This window comes from Nannobrachium achirus, assembly GCF_963921795.1.
Source record: "Nannobrachium achirus genome assembly, chromosome: 12".
In the NCBI taxonomy this organism is placed as follows: Eukaryota; Metazoa; Chordata; class Actinopteri; order Myctophiformes; family Myctophidae; genus Nannobrachium; species Nannobrachium achirus.
Window position 1 is genome coordinate 24,480,864 of NC_137832.1, and position 27,798 is coordinate 24,508,661.

At 44.0% G+C, this 27,798-nt stretch overlaps 1 protein-coding gene across 3 annotated transcripts in view; it reads right to left on the reverse strand.

The window, feature by feature from the left end:
- Positions 1–27,798, reverse strand: part of kat6a (K(lysine) acetyltransferase 6A) — a 59,838-nt gene that overhangs the window by 6,185 nt on the left and 25,855 nt on the right. For 2 of the 3 annotated variants that reach the window (XM_080739427.1, XM_080739428.1), the window contains exons 3-16: positions 21,686–21,794; positions 16,501–16,616; positions 15,664–15,745; positions 13,901–14,015; positions 12,499–12,824; positions 11,675–11,778; positions 10,917–11,032; positions 10,340–10,481; positions 7,135–7,296; positions 4,972–5,065; positions 3,143–3,374; positions 2,130–2,343; positions 1,067–1,864; positions 420–690 (exon numbers count right to left, since the gene is read on the reverse strand). In XM_080739427.1, the coding sequence (XP_080595553.1) occupies positions 420–690; positions 1,067–1,864; positions 2,130–2,343; positions 3,143–3,374; positions 4,972–5,065; positions 7,135–7,296; positions 10,340–10,481; positions 10,917–11,032; positions 11,675–11,778; positions 12,499–12,824; positions 13,901–14,015; positions 15,664–15,745; positions 16,501–16,616; positions 21,686–21,794 (2,881 nt within the window). The remainder of the gene's footprint in view (positions 1–419; positions 691–1,066; positions 1,865–2,129; positions 2,344–3,142; positions 3,375–4,971; positions 5,066–7,134; positions 7,297–10,339; positions 10,482–10,916; positions 11,033–11,674; positions 11,779–12,498; positions 12,825–13,900; positions 14,016–15,663; positions 15,746–16,500; positions 16,617–21,685; positions 21,795–27,798) is intronic. The other variant, XM_080739429.1, reaches the window with a different exon arrangement.

The following is a 27,798-nucleotide window of genomic DNA, read 5'->3' on the forward strand; positions in this document are numbered from 1 at the left end:
CCATCATAAGGAACAGACTTTTCCATCGCAGATCTGAATGTCCATAGAGACACACATAACAATGCAAGTTTAGTTACAGTACTACTACTCGGGGAACGCAATGGACATGGTTGCAGCAGCCGCAACCGTACGCTACCAATGGTACATGCCCCAACAAAAGTTTGTTGCATGTTTTGACAGGATGTAATTAAGATTTTATTTTTTACTGTTAACTATGTCCTCATCATAACTGTAGATATGCTCTAGAAGCTTTTTTATTTCAGCTCTTCTTTAAAGTGTAGTTTCCAAAAACCAATAATAATAATAAATAAAGCCTTGATTGGGAGCTTTGAAAAGTCTCAGTGTGCATACATCTATTTTTTTATCCTGCACCTGCTGTCCAGTAGTTTCCAATAACCCCCAAACATATCTCAACTCACCGTCGTCCTCTGACTCAGTGAGGTTTGAGCGTCGGCCCCTTTTTGGTGCCGGATCAGACAGCCTCATGGCAGAGCGGGCTGGGGGATAGCGTCGCAGTGGGTGGTGGTGGAGCCCCAGGGGGGTTTCCTCCTCCAGGCGAGGCATGGGTCTCTCTGAATCTGAGTCAACAAAGGGTTCGTCCAGGACCTCGGTTGTCTCAGAGATGGTCTCGGTCACTACGCTGCTGTGAGGGTGGCTCCGCTGGCGGATACGACGCTTCCTCAGGGGCTTCTGGTGGGGGAAACAAGGGTAAAATCAGCTGAGCATTGATTCTCTGTAAGTAACGCACTACTTTATGCTCGGTTACACATATTCCCAAATGGTTGGTGCTTACAACTTAAATGGGTTTCTCTTGCTGTGTCTTCATCATCTCGCTCTTCTTCAGTGAGACACAGGAACTTGTGCTACCACCAGTTCAGAACTTGGTGTAAAGTTTCAAATAGCTAGCAAAGTATTAATTCCTAAGAACCGAGAGGATGATTTTGATGATTCCGCAGGAAGGTGAAGGTTTTTATAATCTCTTCAATGAATCACTATTCTTTCCTATATATTCTATTCTTAGACCACTTAAGTGAATTAACACCAGTATGGATATCAGGCTGCTCACCTTGCATTTGAGCCCCATGGCGGGTTTGGTGAGGATGGGTGGAGAACACGCCCTTCTCTCCTCGTTCTCGTCGTCCTCATCGTCGTCATCCTCCTCCTCGTCGTCGCTGCTCTCACTGAAGCAGCTCTTTCTGACGGGCTGAAGCTGTTGCTCGCCGAGCCTGGCCCCTAGGCCTAGCTGGGACAGTCCCTCCACTTGGCCCTCTCTCATTCTGGGCTTAGGAGGAACTCTCTTTTTCCTGGGGGGTCGACCGCGGCGCGGAGGTGTGACGGCCGGGTGTCTTGCCATGTCCGCTGGCCGCACGCCGGAGGCAGAGTCAGCCCGTCGTTCCAAGGAGAATAGGGACGGTGGGCTCGTGGAGGAATGCTGCGTCGTGTTACTCCCATCAAGGTTGACCTCCTCCTCTTCTTCCTCCTCATCCTCCTCTTCCTCCACCTCAGGTGGCCGGATCTTGGGCGGCCGCCCCACCCGTGGTCCGTCCTTCACCTTTCCCCAGGGCCAGTTTTTGGGCGGTCGGCCCCGAGGCCGGCGCTCTCCATTAGCGGGAGGAGGAGGGCGCGAGGGCTCCTGGGCGGGGGTGGGTGGAGCAGGGCAGCGGGAAACGGCAAGGGAGGATGCTACCGGGGTACTCTGACTAGCAGGGAAGCCTGGAAAGCACTTTCTTTCCTCCTCTTCCTCCTCCTCGTCTTCTTCGTCCTCCTCCTCCTCCTCCTCGTCATGCTCCTCTTCCTCTTCCTTCCTCCTCCTTTCTTGGGGCAGGTGCCAGGAGAGGGGCGAGACCTTGTGGCTGGGTTTGATCTGTTTACAGATCAATATAAAAGAAGTCAAAATCAATCGCAAATCTAGGAGAATGGAGGCCTGAAATCAGTCAAAGCTCTGATAAGACAAAGCTACAAAAAATGTGACACACCAATAACGTTTTAATTTGATGAACGCAGACCGAGGAACCACTATATAAGTAGATAAACAGAAAGCAAAACAAACAAGACGGTAGTCAGAAATGAAGCACAATCACCACCTAGTACCTACATGAAAACCAAGCAGCATGTCAACAAAAACTCACATTCACCTCCTTGTGGTTGTTTTCCTCTGGCTCGTCGTCCTCTTCATCATCGTCGTCCGCGTCTGCGTCCGAGTCAGCGTCCGAGACAACGGTGTTTGTCACAACGACTGGTGTCCAGCGGAGACCATCAGGGTCTACATCGAGCTCCCTGGGCCTGGCCTGGAGACGTGCCATGTGGTTGGCCACCAGCTTCTCTCGCCGCACCAGTACCAACCTTCAGAAGACCAGGGAGGGAAGTCAGGAATTAAGTATGTGTGCGCATGTGTGTTTTTAGGTGTGAACAGAGACAAATGCATCAACTGTATTCCCTTGCTGCTCCAGCATGCCGAGTTCAGTATGTAAACTGGGTAGTCTCTTGTCTCTAACCCAGTTGTTCTCAAGTCCCCGAATTATTTTGCGGGGTCCCCAGATGATTGGCTTAATGTAAAAAAGAAATGTCTCACACACTCAACGGTAAACAAACCTACATAAGTGTATACAGGGTATCTGCACATTTATAAACTGACAATTTAAGGACTTTCAAGACCGTTTTAATACCAAACTAGCCAAGTAAGCAAGAGGCAAACATTGTGAAAATAGCAGATCTACATACTCACAACGCCTCGCGTTGCAAGGCGTTGTGAGCAAGTAGATCTATTTTCACAATATTTATCTGTGGAACCGAGTCACATTAAATGTAATACCTACAATTCCAAGTGTTTGTCAGGGTGAGGGGTCCCCAGTTCAAATATGTTTATTTTGGGGGTCACAGGCCTAAAAAGGTTTGAGAAGCCCTGCTCTAACCTGCATCACAAGACAGTCCCTCAAGTGGAACCCCCAAGGGAAAAGAAAGAGAGGTCGGCCACGAAACACCTGGCGCCGAGACTTGGAGGCAGATGCCAAGAAAATGGGCCACACTTGGGGACAGCTTGAGATGTTGGCTCAGGACCGAGATGCTTGGAGAACTCTTGTTGGCGGCCTAAACCCCAGAAGGGGTAATAGGCGTAATGAAAATGAATGAATGATGCTCTAACCTGTCTCCTCGCTGCTCCAGCATGTTGAGCTGGTGCAGCGTGGCGGTGATGTCCTGGGGGCAGATCCCCGTCAGCTTGCTGAGGTGGCGGATGGTGAGCTGTCGGTCGCGGACGTGGTGGAGGCACTCCAGGACAACGCTGCGCCAGTAGGCCATGTAGGAGAGGCGGCCCAGGTCAGACAGGGGCTTCTCCGGGGAGCCTGGCTGGCCCTCACGCTTTGACAGCAGATAGCCTGCAAGGAGGTTGGGAGTAGGGGTGGGCGATATGGTGAGAATTATCGTTGAGACGATACAATGTCTCCACGATATGCCTTTTCAGAGGTATCGTATATATCGTGATACAATTGAGGGAGCCTTGTAAGAAATCCTGTTTAATCGTTAATACAGAGATTCATTGCAGAATTCAATTTAAACCTCCATTTTGGTCTAAATCAGTAGCTCTCAAACTTTAAAATGTCAAGGTATCCCCTTAACTCTGACAGCGGGTCCATTTGGTTTCATTTGTATACTGTCAGAGTTACATACAGCCTCCCAAAAGGAACCCAGAGAGTCTAGTTTTTGTCAAGTAACTTGAAAAATAACCATAAAAACTAATGTGAAAAAGAATTGCGATAAAGTCATGTATCGTGATACAACTTGGGAAAATATTATGATATTGTATTTTTCCATATCGCCCACCCCTAGTTGGGAGATTACATCCAGAAAAGTGTGATGAAGCTATTAGAGCTCAACAGTGTGGTGCCAGAAGTAAACATCCCATTCATTTTCTTCATAGAGGATTGAATTATCAATAACAATTATCATAACAATCAAATGTAGACACGAGCGACGTGGTTGTAAAACTATGCTCTAGGGAAGGATACTGTAGAAGCCACATGTCTGTACGTAATAACATTTACTACACACAACCCTAAAATATAGCAGCAATGTCTCTGATTGGTGGAGCTTGTGTTACCATGGAAATGTTACTACCCACCGAATATCACACAAGTTTATGCTACACTAGATTACAAAGCTCAGAGACACAATCGTACATTGTCGCTGAACATCACTAAAAGCAATTACAATATTTTACCGCACCGCACAAATCAAATGTTTCATTGTCATGATTCACCAGGTCAATGGCTGGCTTGATTCCAGGCTTATACACTATAAGGACTTTCTTAAAACTTTCTTAAAATTGTCTTTCTTTCATCCATCTTTTCTTTACCAGGCCTCGCTTCAGTTCATATTGCCTAGACTGCCCACAAAATCCAATTTTCATCTATTGACAGTCAAGTGTCTTGTGGCAGTGTCCTTGAAAAAGACAGAGCACCCACTTGCTCACTCATTATGCAAGTCTTGTCAGATAAGTGAAATGTGAGAACATTGTCCTGTCATGTTTCCCAAAAAGTTAAAAGGTGTCTCAGAGCCAATCAGCATTGTTTAAAAGCTTTAAAGCTAGCAACAAGCACAACTGCTCTCCAAAGCACAGGAAATGTGTGTCAGTGTGTTTCATTCACTTAATTCCTTCAGGAATCTAGCCAGACATAGAGACTGTTCAATACAGGCGGGTTTCAATCTGAAAGGCCACGTGTACTTCGATCCCTTACTATCGAGTGGAATGCCAATGGCAACAATCCAATCTCTGCAGTAGAGGGATCAGAATGAAACATTCATGACTCCGTAAGCATGTCTGTCTGTGTGCACTTGCACATCACTCTGGGTGTGTATGATGGCATGAGTGTGTTGTATGGTCCATCTCTTTTTGTGTTTATGTATATTCAACTGTATTTGTGTGTGTATGCATTGTGTATCTATCCAAGCTTTGAGGAAGGCTGGGGGCCTTACTGAAGTCGATGAGGAAGCGTCCATAGCCCTTGCGCTGGTACTGGGGAAGAATCATGATGCAGGAGACGTTGTACTTCTGTTGACAGTGTTTCTCCTGAAGAGGGGAATACATACAGAGTTACACACACCAAACAGAGAGAGACACATACATTTTATACAGAAACCAACAGATGAGCACACACACACACACACACACACACACACACACACACACACACACACACACACACACACACACACACACACACACACACACACACACACACACACACACACACACACACACACACACACACACACACACACACACACACACACACACACACACACACACAAAGCGAGAGAGTGTGGCATAGATCATAGGACTTTAAACACAACTACATGGCATGGTAATGTTCCATTGCACATTAGGTATGGAAACGATAACTTATATGTATATTTCTTTCTCCCTAGTCTTGTGCAGTGTTATGTTCAAGTGCCACAGGTTCAGGCGAGTTCAACATTTCCCAATACCATCTGTGTGAGCTGTGTTCAGAGTGTGTTGCCTGCCTGGTTATTCTGTGTTGTTATGCACGAATGGGGCAGTTACCATAACTCGGCGGCTGTCTGGTTTCGCTACATGGTTAAACAGGTTGAACCTGAATTATGCAGTGTCATCCACAAAGAAATGCTGGCAAGCAAAAAAAGTTCACTTGAACTTAACAGCGTACCACAGGTCCTTAACTCGTGTCAATTTGAGTAGCTTTGAGAGGAAATAGATTATTTATCTCTTACAGTACATGCTGCATGAAGTCAAGAGTGTTTTAGGTGAACCGCTGTAAAGATCTTTCAGAAAAAAGTCAAATTGGCAGCGCATTTCAATGATGAGCAATGGGTTCCAAAACTCACTTTCCTGTCCTGCACAGCCAACTCAGTCTTTCTTTTTAGGGGAGAATGGCAACTGTGGTCAAGTTTGAAAATAGACGATCTACAAGCTTGTAGATCTGCTATTTTCTGCTATTAGTTGAGAGATAAAGCTTCTGCAGTTCAGCTGGAACTGTGGGTATGGCGAGTAAAACAGGAGCATATTTTGACATGTTCCAAATTCTATCCAAAGATTTAAAGAGAGACTGGGAATTCCTTCTCCCCAGTGGTGCGCGATCAAAAACCTTCGCTATCAATGGCGATTGAGCATCACCAACCACCTAAAGTGCAAAGGAATGGATCTCCATTTGTAAATCTTTTCCTTTCAGCTTTTCCCTTCAGGGGTCATCCCAGCGAATTATCTGCCTCCATCTCACCCCGTCATCTGCCTCCACTTCCTTCACACCAACTACATTCACAAATCTCCGCTTTGGTCTTCCTCGAGGCCTCCTGCCTGGCAGTTCCAACCTCAGCATCCTTCTACCGATATACTCATTATCCCTCCTCTGTATATACATTTTCTGTCCCTGTGGAGGAAGCTCAACTCCTTGAGGTTGCAAATGACCGTGGCATGTTGCTGTTTGAGATAACCTATACTCTCTGCAGTCATTCTGGATTAAAATCCAGATTGAATAATCTGAAAATAGCCACAAAAGCACTGAAAATGTTCAGAAAAATCTTCCGATATCGTTCCCGACCTGCTGCCGAAAACCTACAGCCGCCGAATCGGTTTGGTTAAAAGTGCACTTTACACAGGAGGCAGTCTGTAGTGTTGATCAAGGTGTACTACCCCACAGCCTCACTAAATGCTGCGTTTGGCAGCGAGGACGCATGCTAATGCATCAGGAAAACATATTCACAAGAGTTCATTACAACAGGTCAGTCAACACAGTTTGTTGTATTATTGGTAGTTTACTTTCTTGAGCCCCTATTTCACCATTGTATTACCTGTACCTTATTACTTATTGCTGTGACAACTCAATTTCCCCACCGGGATCAATTCAAGTCGATAAAATTGTTATTTTCCTGAAGATGACCTTTTAAGTCATTACTGCCTTATTGGCAATACTTTGAAGACTGAAGGTAGCGATCACACAGAGAGGGGATGACATTGTGATGGGGGTTGGGTTCAAAAGTGTGCAAGGGTCTGTGCTTATCCTATTTCATCTAATCTGACCCTAATTCTCACATTTCATAATGTCGTGGCTAATGCCAAGAGAGCTCTTGTGTTTGTGTAGTAGATGGACTGACGGTGTGCACCTTAGAGAAGTATCCAACAAGATGGCAGCCCTTGCTGTCGTTCTGGGTGAGGACGTAGAAGAGGAAGGGCTCTACATCGTAGTACAGTGTCTTGTGGTCCAGGAACAGCTTGGCCAGCAGGCACAGGTTCTGACAGTAGATTGTGCTCACATTGCCATCCACCTGAGGGGAAAATAGAATGCAAATATTAGTGCATGTGTACATACAATAAGTATGCATACTCAAACATCTAGGTCTACAAATGCAAATGTGCATAGACAGAAAAACGCAGGCACGCACACTGAGAGGACATCGATATGAACTACAGTGAAAAAAAAATCACAAAGCTCCCTGAGGGCATCTGTAAGTGGACATCTTTAAAGTGCTATTAGAGCTGTGGGACAAGGAGAAGACAGGGAGAGAGGAGAGAATGAACAGAATGATCTCAGCTACATCTCTGGAGACACACATGAGCACACACAACCACAAGAGAGGAGAGAGACACAGAGGTAGGACAGAAAATAGCAAAGGACAGTGGCAGGAGAGGAAAGAACAACAGAAAAATGGAGGTTGGCAGCTGGCCAGCTCTTTCCTGGACCAGTTTCAAGATCAGCACTGATTGAGAACAGTCTGCAGAGAGAAGATGCAGTAACCAAGGCCTGAACACGTCGCTGATCGCCCCTGCTGAACAGCCCAAACAACACAAAACACCCACGCACACCAGATCAGTACGTCGCTGGCCTGAAACGGTTGTGGTTCAAGTACACGTTCAAATACTTCATTCACAAGGCAAGTTATATCCCCCCCACATGATGCATTGTTTAAAAAAACGAACCCACACTGCTTCCTGTTCAGCAGTAAATCGAGCTGCAGGTTCAAATATCATTGTCCCAAGTGGGAAATTTGTATTGTGGCAAGGTGTACTGGAATACCGTATTTGCACAAGTAGTGTGACAGTAGTCGCAGGCGTGCTACTTATGGTAGATTGTCGGGTTGTATTTTGTAACGGTGACGATCATCCTGTTGTGTATGTGGTGTAGGCGAGGACCAGGGCTGTGTTGGGTGTCACGCTGTTTGATTTCAGGGTGGGGAGGAGTAAATGACACCTCTGTAGGAGGATGTGGAAGAGAGGGGCGGTGGCTGCAGCAGACCTGTGGTTTGTGGGCTGGGCTTTTTGACTGCCTGCCGCTCACCCTGTCTTTCCCCTCTCAAACATTCTTTCTTTCCTCCAACTCAGTCCTCTTATCTTTCTCTCCTCTAATACTTTAGTCAATCTTCCATCACTCCATCAATTACATACATTTACACTAATGTAGCCAACTCCCTCTTCAGTAAGCTTCCACAGTATAAGAATCTGTTTAGGTACAATCCAAGTAAAATCTGACTTGTCGTCCAAAGAGTATCATCAAGTACAACCTAACAACTGTGAGTTAGTAGTTTGTAACAAAGGAATTGTAAACCTTTAACTCATCTACAAATCAATCTATCTATACATATACAGTACATACAGTATATACACACACAAGCACTGGATGTATACTCAATGAGTGTATTTTGGAATGATTCTTATCGACTTTCATACAAGCTTTTAAACAGTTGATCACAAAACGTAAAATTATGGAAATAGTCAGTGAAATGGTCCCATTTCTCAAGTGGAAAACAGATTGGTAATGTTGATCAAGCTAATTCTAAGCCTTCTTTAGTTATACAAACACGGTAAAACTATATGTTGCTGTTGTGATTTCTTTGTGATTTGAAAACCCTTGTTAGAGTAAAGCATTCATGTTGTGTAAAGCATTCATACATACTGTGACTGTCTGTGTGGGTCTCAATGTAAACTAAAGAATATTTTAACATAACTTCCAAAGGACAGAAGTATAAATGTTGTGTAAAGTAGTAGTTTTAGATCAGTTTGTCTCCTGTGTTGGTATTGCTAACAGTGTTAGTCAGAGATGCAAGGCTAAGGGTTTTGTGGTGACAAGGAAAGTGCTCCACTCTTGACAGAATAAAAATCCTTTGTTCTGCCCTAATCTATTGACTTTGACAAACCATTTCCTGCCTGGAACTCCAGCCTCTATAGAAGCATTAAGCAGAAGCTCCAGATGAAGAATATCAAATGGTCAGATTTATTCAAGTAAACTAGGCTCTAGAATAGATCATGCTGGACAGGGGAAGCCATCCAGCCCTTGCTTACTGAAGTTGGAGGATAATGTTGCAGGGGCTGACACCAACGGTTGCCCGAGTAAATAAAACACTTGGGCAAGTGGAGTTTGCTTCCAGGTTGCCCGACGGGCAAGTGCATTCAGTCTTAAATACATTATTAATATAGTCTTTAATATTATTGGCTTTATTATTGAAGAACAATGCTACCTTTTTACAACTAGCATTATCACTCACTATGTTTTTCAAAGTGACTGTTGCCACTCTGCAGTTAATTGATTGGATTTAACATTAATTTGTTCTACAAGAGTACATTTAACCTGTAATTTTATAAAGGACCATTTACTTTTCGGGAAAGTGGGCATAACCTTTGGGCAGAGTTATAAGGAATTATTATTTTATCCCATTTGAGGATCTATTTAAATTATTTGAGGAGTTATTGTATATTGAATGACACATCAAAATCTCCTACGTCTTTGAACACTCAACTCTTTTCCATCCACGCTCTTGTTCAGTCTAAATTCCTAAACACTTCCTCCCTCCACCTTTCTGTTTACCTCTGTTAGGGCTGTCACAATTATTACATAATCGTCTAATCGCAAATATTTGACATAATCGCAAATATTTTGTCATAATCATCATAATCGTGAATGTTGAAAAATGTTCATACATTTACAAACATTTTCAGAAATAGTGGAAAATTGTAGATCTACAAGCTCACAACGCGTCGCGATGCGACGCGTTGTGAGCTTGTAGATCGGCTATTTCCACTATCAATGTTATTTTTTAAGTAGAAAGTTGTCAAATATGTCAGTAATTTCTTTGTATATTTAGGTTATGTGCCATATCTACCATGTGCAACTTCAAAGCCTAAAGCCGAACAGAAATGTAATTATCAACGATAAAAACACAATTAAATCGTTAATCGCAATTATTTGAGTGACAATTAATCGGCATAAAATGTCATATCGTGACAGCCCTAACCTCTGTCCCATTCTACCCGGCCCGCCCCTCCCCCTGCTGCGCGGTGCGTCTCTCTGTCCCGCTGCGCCCGCCCCCGTCTCACCTCAAACACAGAGACTTCTTCCTTCCTGTAGATCTCGTTGGCCGGCGGGTGGAACCAACAACACTTCCTCATGTGCTGGTACAGGATGCTACGGCTCTTCATGTAGCGCAGACAGAACTCACACAGGTACAGCTTAGGGAGCCTGGGATGGAGAGAGAGGGAGAGAGTATGGAAGAGGGGGACAGCAGAGGGTAGGAGGAAGAGAATGTTAATGAAAACCTCAGCAAAAGAAGCCAGCGCTCCAAAATAAAAAGCTTCCCAGTGGACAGGTAACCTACTGTAACTTCCTTTTTAAACACTGGCTGTACTTCATAATTCATGCCATTTCACACAAATACCAGGCACAGTGGCTGGTGGAATAGTGTAGGCAACTGAACCAGCCATAGACATAATCTGCTGAGCAATCATGTTCAATCTTGTTTGACTTCTATTGCAGCCTGTATTTAGACTAATTTGGGCTATGTGTACAGTGATGATTGGCCTTATCTCATGGGGAGAATTTCTCAATCCTGGAAATTTGAACAATATACCAATGTTCAGTATTGATATTTGCATGAATGTGTGTGTGGGGGCTCACCGGCTGTACTCTTGTGGGTACGGAGATGAATACCACGTCTGGATCTCAAACTTGCCAAACTCAATAACAGATGGACAGCGCATCTGGGGGTCTGGGGGACCGGTCACCCCGACCTTCTGTAAGGTGGAAGGGATAGAGAGGGATAGAAAAAGGTGGGTCAAGATCCATGCATTTTAAGGTGGAAAAAGTAAAGCATTGGGTAAACAGATTACACCAACCTTCCACAATCCCGTTTACACAGTAATCCACCCAACACACATAACTACCCACAAACAGAACTGCACCAAATATGCAAGCACACTGACTCTCTCACACAGACACACACGTCCCAGTAGCGGGATAGTGCCAGCAGGGTTATTATTAGTTGTACGCTCTGTGCTGAAGGGAAACTCTCTGCATCTGCTGGCCGTCTGTCTGTTGCTAGGACGCACACCAGCACCACATGCTAGTGTGTGCATTATGCCTTGGCTCTTGCACTGATAAAAAAAATCCTCCCCCCCAATCACATGAGCAGCAACTCACAGACACTCGAATACAGACCTGGAAATGAAATACCCATATCTCTACTACCCGGTCATGTGTATGATGCTGTATATAATATAAGTCTCTTTACAGTGCATATATACAGATGACACATCTTCAGAAGTCACACACTTTGAGCGTGTTGCTCAAAACGTCAAACTGCATCAAATAAAATCCTCTTAATGGTTGATATTTGGTATGCAAATCTTTCTGCCGTAATCTTTATAAGTGCATACCTGTAGTGCCAGTTCCTGGATGTGTCTGAACAGTTCAATGTCTTTCTCCATCAGGTTTTCATGTTTTTCCTCATCGTCGCGCCAGTCGCTGCCGTCCTGATTGTCTGCAGAAAGAAATGCTGGCTTTAAGACAGGCCCACAATGTGAAACAAAAAGGCTGCCCTGGTAGTTCAGTCAGTAGAGCACTTGCCTTTGAATTACAAGGTTCTGGGTTCGATCCTGGGCACCGCCACTCAACATATGAGTAGCACGGCTTGGTTAACTAAGACATGTGTTAAGTACTGGGAGCTGACAGTAGGTGTGGTGGTCCACCTTAGCAATCCATCTCCAAGGGGTCTAGCACATTGCCAAGGGGATATATATTATCTTTGTTTTCCACTGATACAGACAATATGCCAACTTCCTTCCTGTGCTCCCTTGTACCGTTTTTTTCAAGACTTGGTTTTGTTCTCCATTTTATTTGTGTCACTGTGCTTAAAAACTCATCTGTGAGTATAATCTAAACCAAGTTAAAAACATTAGAGTAAAATCAAACACTGTTACATTTCTGTTCATTCAAACTGTGCGAATAAAAGTACACAAAGAATTAAAAGGTTGGTGGTGGGATAGTATGTCAAATATATACACTAATCACAATGTCCTCACTAAGCTTGCTTGGTTTGTTTCAGGCCAATACTATACTGTGTCCCTTCTTAATGCCAATTTACACTTCAGCACAAGTGACACCCGAAAAACAAAGTGTTGAATGATACATTCTTCTGCTGAAAATGCTTAGAGTGAATTTCAAGCCCAGAGACTGATCACTCCGTCCGCCACTCCCTCACCTGTCCGATCGTCTCCCTCTCCCTTGCGGTTGGACTTCTTGCGAATGCGGCACTGCTGAGAGTAGTCCACTACCTCCTGGCGTGCCTTGCGGCCCTCCGGCGAGGGCGTGAAAAACTTGGTAAGTGCGTCGATCAGACCCTTGGTCTTCTTGTTGAAGCGCAGACCGCCTCCCCCACCCTGTGTCGAGTCGTCGTCCTCACGTAGGGAGAACAGCAGGCGGTCGTCGCCGGGGTAACCCTCGCAAGACGAGCTGGAGGACGAATTGGGCGAAGCGGAGCGCTTCCGCCGACCGCGACCACCCAGCTTCTTGAAGGGCCGACCCGGTCTGAAATGGAGGGAGGGGAGGTGATTGATGAGAGAAGGTACAGGAACAACACTTTTTTTTAGGTGTTATGCTGCTGTAAATTATATACATACACACACGGGTAGAAATTATACTGTATATAGTGTGTTGTAGGGCATTCATGAATAGTGATTTTTAGTATTCGAATTATTCAACCTCAAAGTATTTGAAAAGTCGAATATTCGACAGGACTCGCCAAACTGTCAAATATTAAGTAAGCAAGAGGCGAACATTGTGAAAATAGCCGATCTACATGCTCACAACGCCTCGCAGCAATATTTATCTGTGGAACAGAGTCACATTAAATGTAATACCTATAATTCCAAGTGCTTGTCAGGGTGGGGGTCCCCAGTTCAAATATGTTTATTTTGGGGGTCACGGCAAGGTTTGAGAACCCCTGGTATAGAGCATTAACAAATTCATCCACCAGGGGCATTGACAACTCATTCTTATGACTTCCTATCTAGCTAAGCTTTATAAACGATATATTAAAAATAATAATAAAAAATAAAAGCAAATATTCGACTTCGGTGAACAACATCCAATAGTGACTTCGGTATTCGAATATTTGGTGAATGCCCTAATACACACACACACACACACACACACACACACACACACACACACACACACACACACACACACACACACACACACACACACACACACACACACACACACACACACACACACACACACACACACACACAGAGTAGTAATTATACTGTACTGTACATAGTGTGTTGTGCTTTGTCTTCACATCATTTCAATTTCATTTCTTTGCTTAGATGCAAATAGGAGTTGTCTCTCCGAATAACCTTTACACAACACATCACATACGCTCATATTAAAAATGACTTCAGTTGATTTCAACAAGACAAAAATAGCTTTCTTCTCGCTATCAACTCTGAGGCCTTTAAAAGCACCAAGTGTTGAAGCTTGTTGTGCTCCAGTGGATGTGATGTATGGCTTTCTGGCCTGTGTAACAACAGTCTGCCAGGCTGACAGTGAAGGAAGACGCCATTAGATGGGCCCCAGTTCCTCGGTTCCTCTTTTACCTGTTCTTGGGCCGTCCCAGCGGTGCATTGTAGCGGCGTTTGATTTGTGCTGCCTTTTCATGTAAGAGCTTCTTTCCCTTTTTCCTGGGCTGGCAGATCTGACAGATCCACATGCCTGAGAGGTGAACACACACACACACACACACACACACACACACACACACACACACACACACACACGATTAGAGATGTGCTTCAATGCTTCTACTGACATATCGTCATTGTCGGGTGAAAACCTTGTATGTCCAAAACCGTTTTTTTTTTTCATCTTAAAAATGATGTAAACTAGTGAAAACAGCCGATCTACAAGCACACAACGCCTCGCGGCCTTGTAAGATGAAGCGTGGCTTTACTTTGAGAAAGAAGGTACACATTTAAAACTTGGAGATACGAGGTTTCCACCCGACAACGACATATGTTGGGAGCCAACAAGCTAGTACCACTAGCACAAAATGGTGAGGTATTACGCACTTCATTAGAATAGAGAAGGGGAAAGATTTATTTCGGCCCTTCTTACAATTTTGTCATTAGTTTTGTGAATACCAGTATGACCATATCAGAAATAGAATAGGTTAAATCAAACATTTCCAGAAATACAAGAGCCAATATACATTTTGGCTACATTATAGAGGGAAATATAGGACAAAAATGTGATGTTAGCGCAATAATTGTTACCCCAAAATAAATAAAGTGCAGAGATCTCAGAATATCTGGCTATGCAAGACTAACTGTTATCCGTCTGTTAGTCTGGGGAATATATATGGGCTAGAACAGTGGAGAAAACAAGCGCTAGACAAACCTACACCTATTGCTTCAAAATGCAATCCTGATACCATCCTAATGTGATGGTATCCAGACAAAATCTTTGCAATGGCTCTGCAATACTATTATTATTATTTATTTAAATTGTTTCCACCCAATTTAAAACCAATCATTGAGTTAAGTGAATATTGATCTCATCATTAGTCGGAGTTCTCGTCTGGCTACACAAGACTAACATGAGGATGTCCTTCCTAATTTAAGAACTGACTAGTAGAAAGGTGCACTCAGTTAAATGCAAATCTCCACCAGGAGGCATACTCTAATAATAATACTTATACTGTGACCACATAACGTAAAATTGCACCGTCTCTCTGACAAATTGTAAAACAGACAAACAGTGCTGTGATCTGTGGTCAGATATAAGACCCACACAAGTTTTACAACAGTTAAGTGCCACTTGAACACAATATGTCAGATGATCAAGTTGGGAATATTGTAAATGTGAATGCAACATGACTTAAGACGAGTTGTGACAAAAATAACGTCAACATGCACTGGTTCAGTGGTATTGACTCAATAGAATAGATAGTTGTAAAACTCTCTCACTCTGTACCATGTGTGTCAGTAGGCTCTTTGTGAAGCTCTGTGTGGAAGAGACAGGCATGTACCGTACTCAAACAAGTATGATGTGTTGCATCCTTTTTCAAACAGGACAAATTGTAAAACAAAGTTGACTGTTTAAGGGGGGTACATCTGTGCTCATACAGCAACACCATCCTTTGTGCATATCTGCAATTATCTAGTGCCCGGTCTATAGCCTGGCAGGATGCTTATCCCATAGCCTGGAGGGATGATTGCTCTGTGATTATGAAGTCAAACAAATTACATAGTTGTTGTTGACAAAGTAGTGGACAGACACCAATCGCAAGATCTCTGCCTGGTGGGTATAATAATAATGTTTACCTTAGATTAAAACGGCAGTGCACAGACAAAGATCTTACCTTTTGGCATCCGCGTGAGAGGGGGGTCACAACACTCCATGTGGAAGCCCCGGTCACAGGAGTCACAGAACAACATGTTCTCCTGCACAGGAGAAGTACATAAACAATGTGATATAATTAATAAGACATAATGCCATATAATCTAATCTAATCTGTACTGTAATATAACGATGAAGACTGATTATGAAAGAGATGAGATGGAATCCGTGTGGAAAAATCAAAGGGAAGCTTAGGACAGACGTCTGAATGTCAGTTAAGCTTGCCCAGTTTTTCATGTCGGACAAAAGAATGAAGGCAAATGCCAGAGCCAACTAAAATAACTCAATGAACCAAGTGGCACAGATAACTTTATCACCATCTACTTTCAAATGGAATATTAAACATAAAATATAAGGAAACGGCCCGTAAAATGTTGCCATTTTAACAAAGGTTGTCTAAAAAAAAAACAGATATTTTGTTGAGATTTAATTTAGTTTCTTGAAGACAGTGTTCATGTACTGGTACAGCTCACTAGTGTTGCGAGACAAACCACTGCACAGCTACAACACTTATCAAATAAAGTAGCTGCTTTCTCATTTGAACACTGGAAAATGGCCTAGGGAATCAGGTCGGGACATTGTCCGGTGTTGGCCTTTCACACATGTAGCATGCAACAGGAGAATATCCGTTTCAGACGCGTTCACACACACACAGAGGTAAATAGCCCGTTTGATAAGACGAGGGGCCGTCTCTGGGTAGTAGACGCACACATCAGCTACTCCCACTTAAATATAACAGCGTGAGGGAGATGCGATTCTGTTAACAAACAGAGTAGATGTCATTGTCTCTCTGACTCACCGCGTTCTTGCCTTGATCCTGACAGTTGCTGCACGTCTTGCATTCGATACACTGCCACCACAGAGCCTTGACTCGCACTGTGAGCTCAGGGGAGAACTTGAGGCAGGACGGGTGACCTGCAGGACACAAATGTACAAGAAAAGACACGTCACACATCCATCCTGACGTATACCACATATGTACAGCAGTCAAATACATATAATTTTGAGCATCACAGCAATAGCAACATGGGGTTAGGATTTAGTTGAGGAGATGTTGGGTAAGGAGGCTGCAGGGTATATCGCGAGAGTTCCTCTTTCGAAACATACATTTTTGGGGTAATGACAAAATGTAAGTGGTTGTGCAACAACTTGTAAAAACATAAAATAATGGTGTGTTTGCCCTAGAACTGTGCATGTCATCTCGAGTAACATAGTTAAGGACGTAATGATTTGTGAAAAACTGAGTACCTACAGTACATCTTGGCAGAGGGACTCCAGTTGATAAACTTTGTAGGGGCTACGCATGTATGTACCACCTCAGTTTATTCATTGACGGGCAAACGCAGCTGCCATGTTGCTCGAGTAAAAGAAGCTGCACCATCAGCTACCTTTAGCCACTGTTTATTTCCATAATCCAAATTCCAATACTCTTAATTTTCACACTTGTGCACTCTACTCTCGGAAATATCCAGCTTTGTGTGGCTGCAAGCCCCAACCGCACAAAGAAATGTCTAGCTTCAGAAATATCCAGCTCCGTGTAGCCGTCACCTTAGTCTTGCCTCTGAGCGAAGAGGCGAGGATTAGAGGAGTCCGGAGGAATTGAGCAGGTAAGACTGATTCCAATACTCTGCCTGCTTAGCTTCTCCATCCTGCATGTCATGTTGTATGTTGGACGTTGCTTTTTGACATGCATTCTCTCACACCCATGATGCACAACAAATCGCATGATTGTGAAAATAAAGACCGTTATTCAATTTGTTGCTTTGGTAGCTTTGATCACAGTTATTCAGATAGATATAAATGCATTTCAGTATATTTTCAAGTTTAATCAAGTGGGACCGTGTCACTCTCAGACCATTATAAACATATAAACATCTTTATAATATTATTTGTGAGCGAGGCCATGGAGGCCATGAAAGGCTATTCCCAGCAAACCAGTAAACGTAACGGTTCCCCGCTTGGCATGTACACTGCTCAATACTCTGGCAAGCTACTAAGCTATGTTTGCCGCCATGATTGTACTTAAATGTCATACAATTAATATAAATCGACATTTTTTATACAGGCATATATTTGAGCCACCTCTCGCTAGGACCCCCCTCCCACTCTACTGCGCATGTGCGAATGCAGTGCACACACGGAGCTCTGTCAAGTGAGCAGCACTAACGTTTCCTGCCTGGGAGGTTGCAGCAATAAGCCAGGCTCCAGCCTTCAAAATAAAAGTGCGATAAATTATTATACTCCATTATTTTGTATGTTATTAAACCTTATTTTTTACCCAGAAACATAATTAGCATTGTGTATGTTCGTTTAAATGCTTAATCTATATTTTGAATGTGCATATCATGGGAAAATTTATCTTTTTTCAAAAAAAAAGAAAAATCAGTTGCCTCAGGGGTACTCTTATTTTGAAGAGATCGGCACCGGAAGTCTTATTGCTGCTAACGCTAATGCTGCTCACTTGACATAGGCCACACACGGTAGCAGCAGCAACCGCAGCAGCAGGCAGCACACAATCGTATGGCATTTTTGGACACAACACGGATAGTATTGTTATTGCACAAGATACAGACGCTGCAAACACATAAACAGCTTTTAGAAACACCTTTTCTCTTTCGGTTTTCGGCGGCTGCGGGGGGCGCGACCGGACCGTTTTAATACCTCGGATACAGAGACAGAGATAGATACACCGTCCTCCGTCGTGTGTGTGTGTGTGTGTGTGTGTGTGTGTGTGTGTGTGTGTGTGCGCGCGCGCACACACTGCAGTGAACGGAGTGACACGGACCTTGTGTAAAATCCTCCCGTTTTCACTCCTGGAGTCAATAAGCCATCCGTGGCTTACCCTTCCTCATCACACAGTGTTACCCTTCCTCATCACACATCACCCGATCTACAAGCTCACAGCAGCTCGCATCCGCGTCTCCGCGCCGCGCTGTGAGCTTGCAGGTCGGCCACCTTCCAGAGGACGCTGAAACTTGCAGGATGAGCACTCTGTCAACCCATGCGAGCGTCGCTAATTCGAATGACACCCGCTAAATTCGCTTTGTCTTAATACGCAAATAATAGTGGAATACACAAAAAAACAGACCAGCGAGGTCGTGACTACTAATTGAAGCCGAGGCCGAATTGGGCCGAATCGCATGGATGAGCCCTGACAGCACATGGTTGGTGCTACAGACTCCAAATTTCGCACGCAGATAGCTCAGACCTTTGCCTACGTTCTTAGCTAGGCCTCGACCCGACCCGATATGCGGTTTTCCGGAACCAACGCTAAAGGTTCGGAATCTCCATATGCGGAGTCCTGACTACTAATTGAAGCCAATGGACGCCGAATCCGAATGGCCCGAATCGCATGGATGAGCCCTGACAGCACATGGTTGGTGCTACAGACTCCACATTTCGCACACAAGACAGCTAAGACCTTTGCCTACGTTCTTAGCTAGGCTTCGACCCGACCCGATACACAGTTTTTCGGATCCGGCACGAAAGATTTGGAATCTCCATATGCGGAGATGACTGACATCGGGCTGTTCCGGAGCAAGCGCTGACTCATTGTGACATCACTTCATAAAAGGCTCTGACATCACATACGCTAGATGAGTCAACTAAAAATCTCTCTGAGTGTGGCATAAACTAAAGTCTTTCTTCCTCTCACTTCGAGGTGAGCAAAGTTCAGGGTGTTCTTCAGAGCGGTTGGGTTCAGGGGAATTAGCGGGCTGTGCCTTTAAGAGAACCAGGTGAATAATGTGGATAAGCCCGGGCAGTTCCCTCTCACGCTAAACTTAAATAATAAAGGGGAATAAGGAGCCTAGGGGCTAGGGAACTCCCGGGCGCTCTGTAAGTAGAGTAAGGGGTGCTGTGTCTGCAGAGATCTCCATATATGGGCATAAGTGGACAAAGTCCTATGACTGGACACAGGCAAACAGATGGTCAAAACGGGTCCTATGACAACAGGTATAATGGGGTTTGCATTAAAGGGTAGGGTCGGAAACGGTACTGTGTCTGCAGAGATCTCCATATATGGGCATAAGTGGACAAAGGCAAACTGATGGTCAAAACGGGTCTTATGACAACAGGTATAATGGGGTTTGCATTAAAGGGTAGGGCCGGAACCGGTACTGTGTCTGCAGAGATCTCCATATATGGGTATAAGTGGACAAAGGCAAACAGATGGTCAAAACGGGTCCTATGACAACAGGTATAATGGGGTTTGCATTAAAGGGTGGGGCATTCATTCCCTATTTTACGGCACGCGTGTTTCCCGCCGCAGCAGGTAGTCGGGGGCACTAACAGATGCAGAGATCTCCATAATGGGCATAAACGGACACAGACATCAGATACAGAGATCTCCATATATGGGCATAAAATGGATGCAGAAAGACAGATACAGATATCTCCATATATGAGCATAAATGGACACAGGCAAACAGATGGTCAATACGGGTCCTACAGAGATCTCCATATATGGGCATAAAATGGACGCAGACAGACAGATAACTCCATATATGGGTATAAATGGACACAGGCAAACAGATGGTCAAAACGGGTCCTACAGAGATCTCCATATATGGGCATGAAATGGACGTAGACAGACAGATATCTCCATATATGGGCATAAATGGACACACGGCCAAACAGAGGGTCAAAACGGATCCTATGACAACAGATAAAATGAGGTTTGCATTAAAGGGCAGGGCATTCATTCCCTATTTACATTGTTCCCGAGTTGGCCAGGTCGCCGACTAGACGCCCGAGCTTCTAGTTTATGTAATTTCCAACATCAAAAACCCCAAATATTAACAACAATCAACGGGTCGACATGTCTCAGATCGTGCCTACTTTCGCCATTTGATTTGTCCTGACTCCTATTATATTGGTGCTAAAAAAGACTAACTCACTTTCAGACAGCCCAGACCGGGTGGGGAGGTGGGGCCACGGCCGCTTAGCTCATCCATTCCACATGGGCACGCATGGGCACTAGGGAATAAGCCCCCGCAGGGGGCTTTTTTTCTAGTTATTATTATTACTAGTCCTTGCCCGTTCAACATATGAGCTCTGAATTATGTGCAGCGTTTGGGTTATGGGGTGTGCACAGTATATGAGGGACTGAATGTCTCAGAAGTAATGTTGGAGAACCCAGACCTATCAGTGATGTCAGTCATCTCCAAATTTGGAGATGTGATGTCAGGTATATCAGACAGACATCGGACAGACAGACCTTCGGTTGTTTAGTAGTAGGATGAGCAAATGAAACATTTTCGGCTATAAATCATCTCTTTGAAAACTGCGAAACTCAACAACGTGCTGCAGTAAGCAATCAAAATAGCCAAAGCGATTAAGGCTCCTCTCCTCATGACTGTTCAATGCCTTATGTCATGAGATGAGCTCGCGCCAGCACCTGCAGTTTAACTCCAAGGTCAGGAGGCCGTCTCGAGAAAGGGTGTTAAAACGCTTGCTTGAGCAGCAGGAAGGGATATGTCGTTTTGCTGCTGAGGAATGTTGTGCCGTCAAGGTTTTCTCTGAGAAAACACTGAGCTTAGTAGTTATGAGCCAACTAAGTGAGCCAGTTTACTGCCCTCAAACTAGTTTACTACCGAGATAACTATATTATCTCGGTAGGAGTATAGGCTCTGTACCTTTCTATGTCTGGTTTGATTATGTTTGTGTGTAGGTGACTGCTACCTGGGTAGAGCATGGTTGCGACTGTGCGTGTGTGTATACATGAATAAGATGCTGCTACCTCTATATAGTGCCCGATACGGAGTGCATTCAATCATTACTGTAGACACTAGACAATTGCTTGCCATTCATCTGAAGAATGACCATGCCATGAAAACCATGAAAGATATGTCAATGAATTGTATTTTGTATCCCCAGGATTTACATCCTTTGCTTTATTTGCTCTGCATGTGAGCATCAATCATTTAGATTGTGGCATAAGCAGCCTGGCTGTGGTTCTACCAGACGTCATAACCTCCACTTACCGCTGTTGCCACAGTCGGCACAGGAGATGAGCTCCTCGGGCTTCTTGTCGCGGTTCTGTTCCTTTGTGCCCAGACAGAAGCTGCAGATGGGGATGGGCTCTGCAACAGGCTGGAGTGGACAAAAGAGAGAGACAAGTAGACATTTTAGATAAGTGTACTGTTAATTAAGACACAAGGAGAGATGGTTGTCAAGGTTGATATACTGTGCAGGGGTTGACGCTAACGCTTGCCCGGGGCAGGTAAATAATATGGTCGGGCAGGTGAAGTTTGCTACCAGGTTGCCCGACCGGGCAAGTGCCCATTTTGATTAACAAAATATTAAATCTGTGTCTTTAGCCTACTTGAACGGGGCTATAGTGTTTCTCTACCCCGTCTCTCCCTCCCTCGTCCCTCCACACACACTCTGACTCTCACACACGCAAGTGGCCAAGACCTGAGGGCAAGTAGAACATGACCTGTACTTGCCCGACGGGCAAGTGCCTCTGAGACCTTAGTGTCAACCCCTGCTGTGTATACATACATACAGTACACACATGGGATGTAAATTATGAAATAGGTGTAGAGGTATGATTGAGGTTAGAGACAAACATGATCACACACTTAAATATCTGCATTGGACAAAAGGCATTGGACAATGTGTTATTGTGCATGACCAGCAACAACTGTGTCCCCATTAGAACAAAGACTATGAACACAGTGTGCTGGCAGTGCTAAAGACCGGGTTGGTGAACACTGAACAGAGACCGTTTAATAGAGACTGAGAATTCTGCGATGAGTAGAACTCATGCAACATGTGGTGTAAAGCCACCATTGTTTGTGTTGAGGTCTCTGTTAGTTCCTGTGTTCACTTCATCAGGAAGCTGCTCAGTGGCGCCTGTCATGAAGAAGAACCACATTTATTCCTGCTGGCTTGGGACTCTAATGCCACCAAGACCTTCTTTTTGTGTGTCCCTTCCCATACCGTCTCCCAGTCCGTTTTTACGTCTGATCTTTAAGGCTTTGAAGTGGAATTTGCTGCCATGGAAAACAATACATTTATATTTAACTGCGGCATTTCCTTTTTCACACACACACACACACACACACACACACACACACACACACACACACACACACACACACACACACACACACACACACACACACACACACACACACACACACACACACACACACACACACACACACACACACATCTGTGCCTACAGTACATGTCTCCTACTGCATGTTCTACACAAAAATCATTGGAAAGTCTGAATATACAAGGGACAATGATGTCAAGTTCACGATAATATGAAAAAGTAAATTTATGCAGAAACAGATGGCAGGAACTAAAGAAAAGGGGAGACAAACACAATGAGGAATGGGGAAGAGAAGTAGAGACGTTTGCACTAGTACTGGAGATGTTTTCACAAGTATTGGTATGGGGCTTTTTTTGTTTTTTTTACTGAACTAAATTAGCTTCAGATGATCTTTTTACATTTTCAGCCTGATATATGTCACGCCTTCACCTTTGGAGCACGACACCACCGTATGATGATGTATAAATAAACATAGCCAGTGGAGGGAGAGGGGGGCTCGTAGCATTGAAAAGATAGGTAGACGCTATGGAGAAAGGGGGAGAGAGTGCATCATGGCAGACAAATTACCCCATTTGTCTTTTCGGGTCAGGTTCGGGCTGATAAATGTATGTTGATGGGGCTCTGGCTTCAACTCATTCGGGCCAGGCTTTGATTTTAGGTCCCGTTGAGAATTCTAATACCTATAGAGCGGCAACCAGTCCTCCCACATTCACATTGGCTGATTATGTCACTAATATCGCTTTAAATGTGTGTGAGAAAGTTCTGCATTATAAGTACAAAATGTGTAGCAATCAATCTAAATATGCACAATTCCTGTGCCAAAATTCAGGCCACGGAAAGTGGCAGTTTTGGCAGTCTGCAGGGATACATGGAGCCTACACACGGTTGCCCATAGGGAGCTGCTCCAGCCCTCAGTCTGTGCTGCTCTCTCAACTCCAAGTTTCAAAGAAGTCCAAGTCTTTCTATTATTTTTTTAGCGATTATTCTACCGTTTCCGTATTTGAATAAGAGAATAAACAAGACAAATATATATTTAACTGTTGCATATTCCAATAAATTGATTTCATTTGGTTTAATGTTAGCCTAAGCTCAAGTTATACTCCATTGCACAACAGTGTTGCTTGAAATAGAAAATATAGTAGGTCTAGATATGGTGTTAGCTTTCCAAAGATGGCAAGTGCAGATCACGGTATGAGGTACCACCTCTGGGCATAGTGGGCAAGTCAATCCAAATTGTGCTTCTTCCAATCTCTCCCTCACACTATTTGGCTTAACTCATTTGCTGCCAAAAACGAGGAACCCGAGAATTTCGCGATGTACCTCCCTGCCATGCCCGAGGAACCCGAGAATTTTGAAAAAAAAAAAAAAAAAAAAAGATTTTTTTTTTCAAAAAAAAGATTTTTTCAAAAAAAAAATTTTTGACCCCAAAAACGATAGTAGGCATGATAGCGATCGCGAAATCGCATGTTTAACCCCCATAGCAACCCCATCTTTCAAGCATGGCAGCCATTTTTGTTTACATTATAGGAAAACATAGTGGCTGTTAACTCATGAATGCCTGAACGGATTTCCATTCTGATTTTTTTGTTTGAAAGCTGTGAGCAATGTGGACACACGTGGTGCATGATCTAGGCATGGGTGTGCATTATCCGTGCACTACTGATTACATGGAAGTCTATGGAGACTCATGGCAGGATTGGAGTATGAAGGTATTGTTAAATGGCAGCAAGTGGCCAGAATGGTGCCTCATTCAAAAAGAAAACACAAAAAGAAAGATTTTCAGGCAAATTAAAAGGGAAAGGCAAAAGATACCAGCAAGCTGATTTGCAATCAATGCTGCAGAGAAGTGTCAACTACGGATGTCAACATACAGCGACTACCCACGTTGTTGCACTACTTTGCAACACATGTGGTATGATGATGATAATGATACTTTATTAAAACACAGGGCAGCTGCCCTCATTTGAGTTCTGTTTTTCTCATTGGTATTAAAAATGTTATCTAGGCTAATCAATACTTTTCAAGTTATTGTGTCAATGTTGTTTTGAATTACCAGTATCCAGACATTAACAGAGACAAATGCATGCAATGTACATACAAATACAAATGTATGCACCCAAATACAAGAGAAAATGTGCGATGAGAAACTACAACAACAACACACTGCAGAGCACTTTCCCCATCAGAAATTAATGAGCCTCTTGGTTGCAGGAGAACCTGAGAAATCCTGACAAATAAATCACATCTCTGAAAGACTAAGCTGCAGGTGTACTCAGACACTAGATACAATGCACATTCATTTCATGCCTCACACACACATGCACGCACGCGGAAACGCAAAGCCAGAGAGGAAGGGATGACTCTGTCACAATGACTTGGGCCCAGGAGCAGACTACAGGGAGGAGGGCAACAGCTGCCTCAAACTAGAAAGAGAGGGAGGTAGGTTTGGCGGAGCACAAACAAGGTGGGGTGGGTGTGGAACTGAGGCAGGTCACTACAGGAGACAGTATAACCTGTACATTTTTTAAAGGAAACAAGCTGTAGGTGTGCATTTCAGTTCACTGTTGATTATTATAGCCTATAGAAACAGTGCTCAATGTCCTTGTGGTTAGAGCAGTGTTTCTCGACCTTTTTTCTGCATGGGCAAATTGGGCATACTTTTCACGTCCCAAGAATCCATGGGCACACCAACATAATACGGGGATGTAAATATCGTTACTGTCGGGAAGAAACCTTGTATCTCCAAGTTTCAAATTTGTAAGTTTCTTCGCAAAGTAAAGCCCTGCTTCATCATACAAGGCTGTCGCAGTAGTGAAAACAGCAGATCTACAAGCACACAACGCTTCGCACTGTGTGCTTGTAGATCGTCTGTTTTCACTAGTTTAAATCATTTTTAAAATGATAAATACAATACTGGCTTTCAAGCAGTTTCAAGGGGCACACTTGACCCTTCTCAGGGGCACACCAAAGGTCCCCAGGCACAGTGGTTGAGAAACACTGGGTTAGAGACAGTGTAGTTAGAGACTGGCAGGTTCGTTGTTCAATCCCCGGCCGGGGTCATACTAAAGACTCTGAAAAGTGGGCATCATGGGTTGGATTTGGGTAAGTCCCTGCGACATACTAGCGTCATGTCCAGGGGGTGTACTTGTACACCAAGCTGCCTCACGCTACAGAAACAGGAGATAGGGCCTCATGGCTCTGCCAGGCTTACTTACAGAAACAGTATTTACAATGAAACCCATATTCCCTTTCTATTTCTGTTTATTTTCCACTGTGTCCTGTGTTCCTTCCTACAGCCTGGCACTCCCATATCTGATATTTTATGATTTTATGATGATTTTCTCAAGTTAACTGTAAACACACAGAATAAGAGACAATGCCATGACCACTGACTGTACCGGTGGCACCTAAAAACCATGGAATACAAGTTACATTTTTCATATTCAGTTTTTTTCAAAAGTATTCTTTCAGCACAACTTGAGCAGCATTTCAGACAATGCCGATGGTTGCAAATGGCACGTTATCCCTTCTACAAAGAACAGTGTTAATGTTGAAAATCACGATGGTTTCTCTTCATAGCATTGAGACATTACCACCCGTCTTTCTCTCCCCCTCTCTTCTGTATCTTCATCTCTTGCTCTCCCTCTGGAGTCCAGACGGGTATGGATGGACAGAAGGAGACATTTCTAAATTTTTCTGATATTCAGGCGATGCTCTTATCTAATAGAGTGAATTCCAGTGAGTGGGCACGTTTGGGGAATGCACTTAAGTTGTCCAGGGAGTGGGACTATGATGGACATACATACATATTACACTAGTTGCATCCTTCCTATCACCTTTTAATCAGGCAAGGCAGATGTACAGGTATATACATTAAGCTTAAACATTTTGATATCATGATTCACTAGGGGCAGTGGGAGTAGGACGAGTGTCATATATAGTAAAGAATCAAAAATTAGGTTTCGTGGACTACATCATATTAGTGGTTGGTTGGCTTTTTCTTGCACAGCTCCACACAGCCAGCCAGCCTGCCTGCCTGGCTGGCTGTGTGTAGCTATGGTTGGTTCAGGGAGGAAGGAGACAGGGACAAGAGCTTGATTTATTGGGTTCATTTCCTTCTGACTCAGGCTGCTCTACTCCCCTCCTAACCCTCCCTGAACACAGCACAGACACACATCTAGCCAAGAGAGAGAGAGGGAGAGAGAGTTTGAGATGGAGGTAGGAAAAGAGGAGGGAGGAAGAAGATTGAGGGAAGTTCAGGGAACAGGAAGGAAGTGGGAACAAACAGGTAGAGAGAGAGAGAGAGAGAGAGAGAGAGAGAGAGAGAGAGAGAGAGAGAGAGAGAGAGGAAGGACAGGTGGAAGATGAGGCTAGAGATAAAAAGATGGTGTGAGGGAAACAAAGGCAGAAGGAGTGAGTCTGAAAGAGAGAGCGAGGACTAGGGATGGGACGATAAGCGATATTATCGTTTATTGTGATAAAAAACACTGTCGTGGAGATTTAAATGATCGTGATATCATCCACCGTCATGCACTGGGATCAATTCAACTTTTATTTGCCGAGCTGCATATCCGGTACCATTTAAACCCTCTATTGGTAAAACTTACTTATAATATACTTACTTGATAGTCTTTTTTTTCTCCACTCTACCAAATCTCTTTGCCAAAAAATAGCTGATCTACAAGCTCACAACGCGTTGCAAAACGAGACGCGTTGTGAGCATGTAGATCTGCCATGTTTTGGCAAATGTTCCGCATTAATGAATGTCGGGGATATTTTGATTAAATCGTGATTTCTTTGGTCACAATAATCGTGATATGAAATTTTATATTGTCCCATCCATAGCGAGGACATGAAAAGAGGGAGAGAAAGAGAGAGAGAGAGGGAAATGGAAGGAGAAAAAGAGGGAAAAAAAGCCTGCAGCGGTTACTCCTTTGTGAGGGCTGCGTGCGACCAACACCTCAATCACTGCTGACATTTAACCCTCTCCCTGCCACACCAGGTCAACCGCTCTCGCTCACTCCAGTCAAC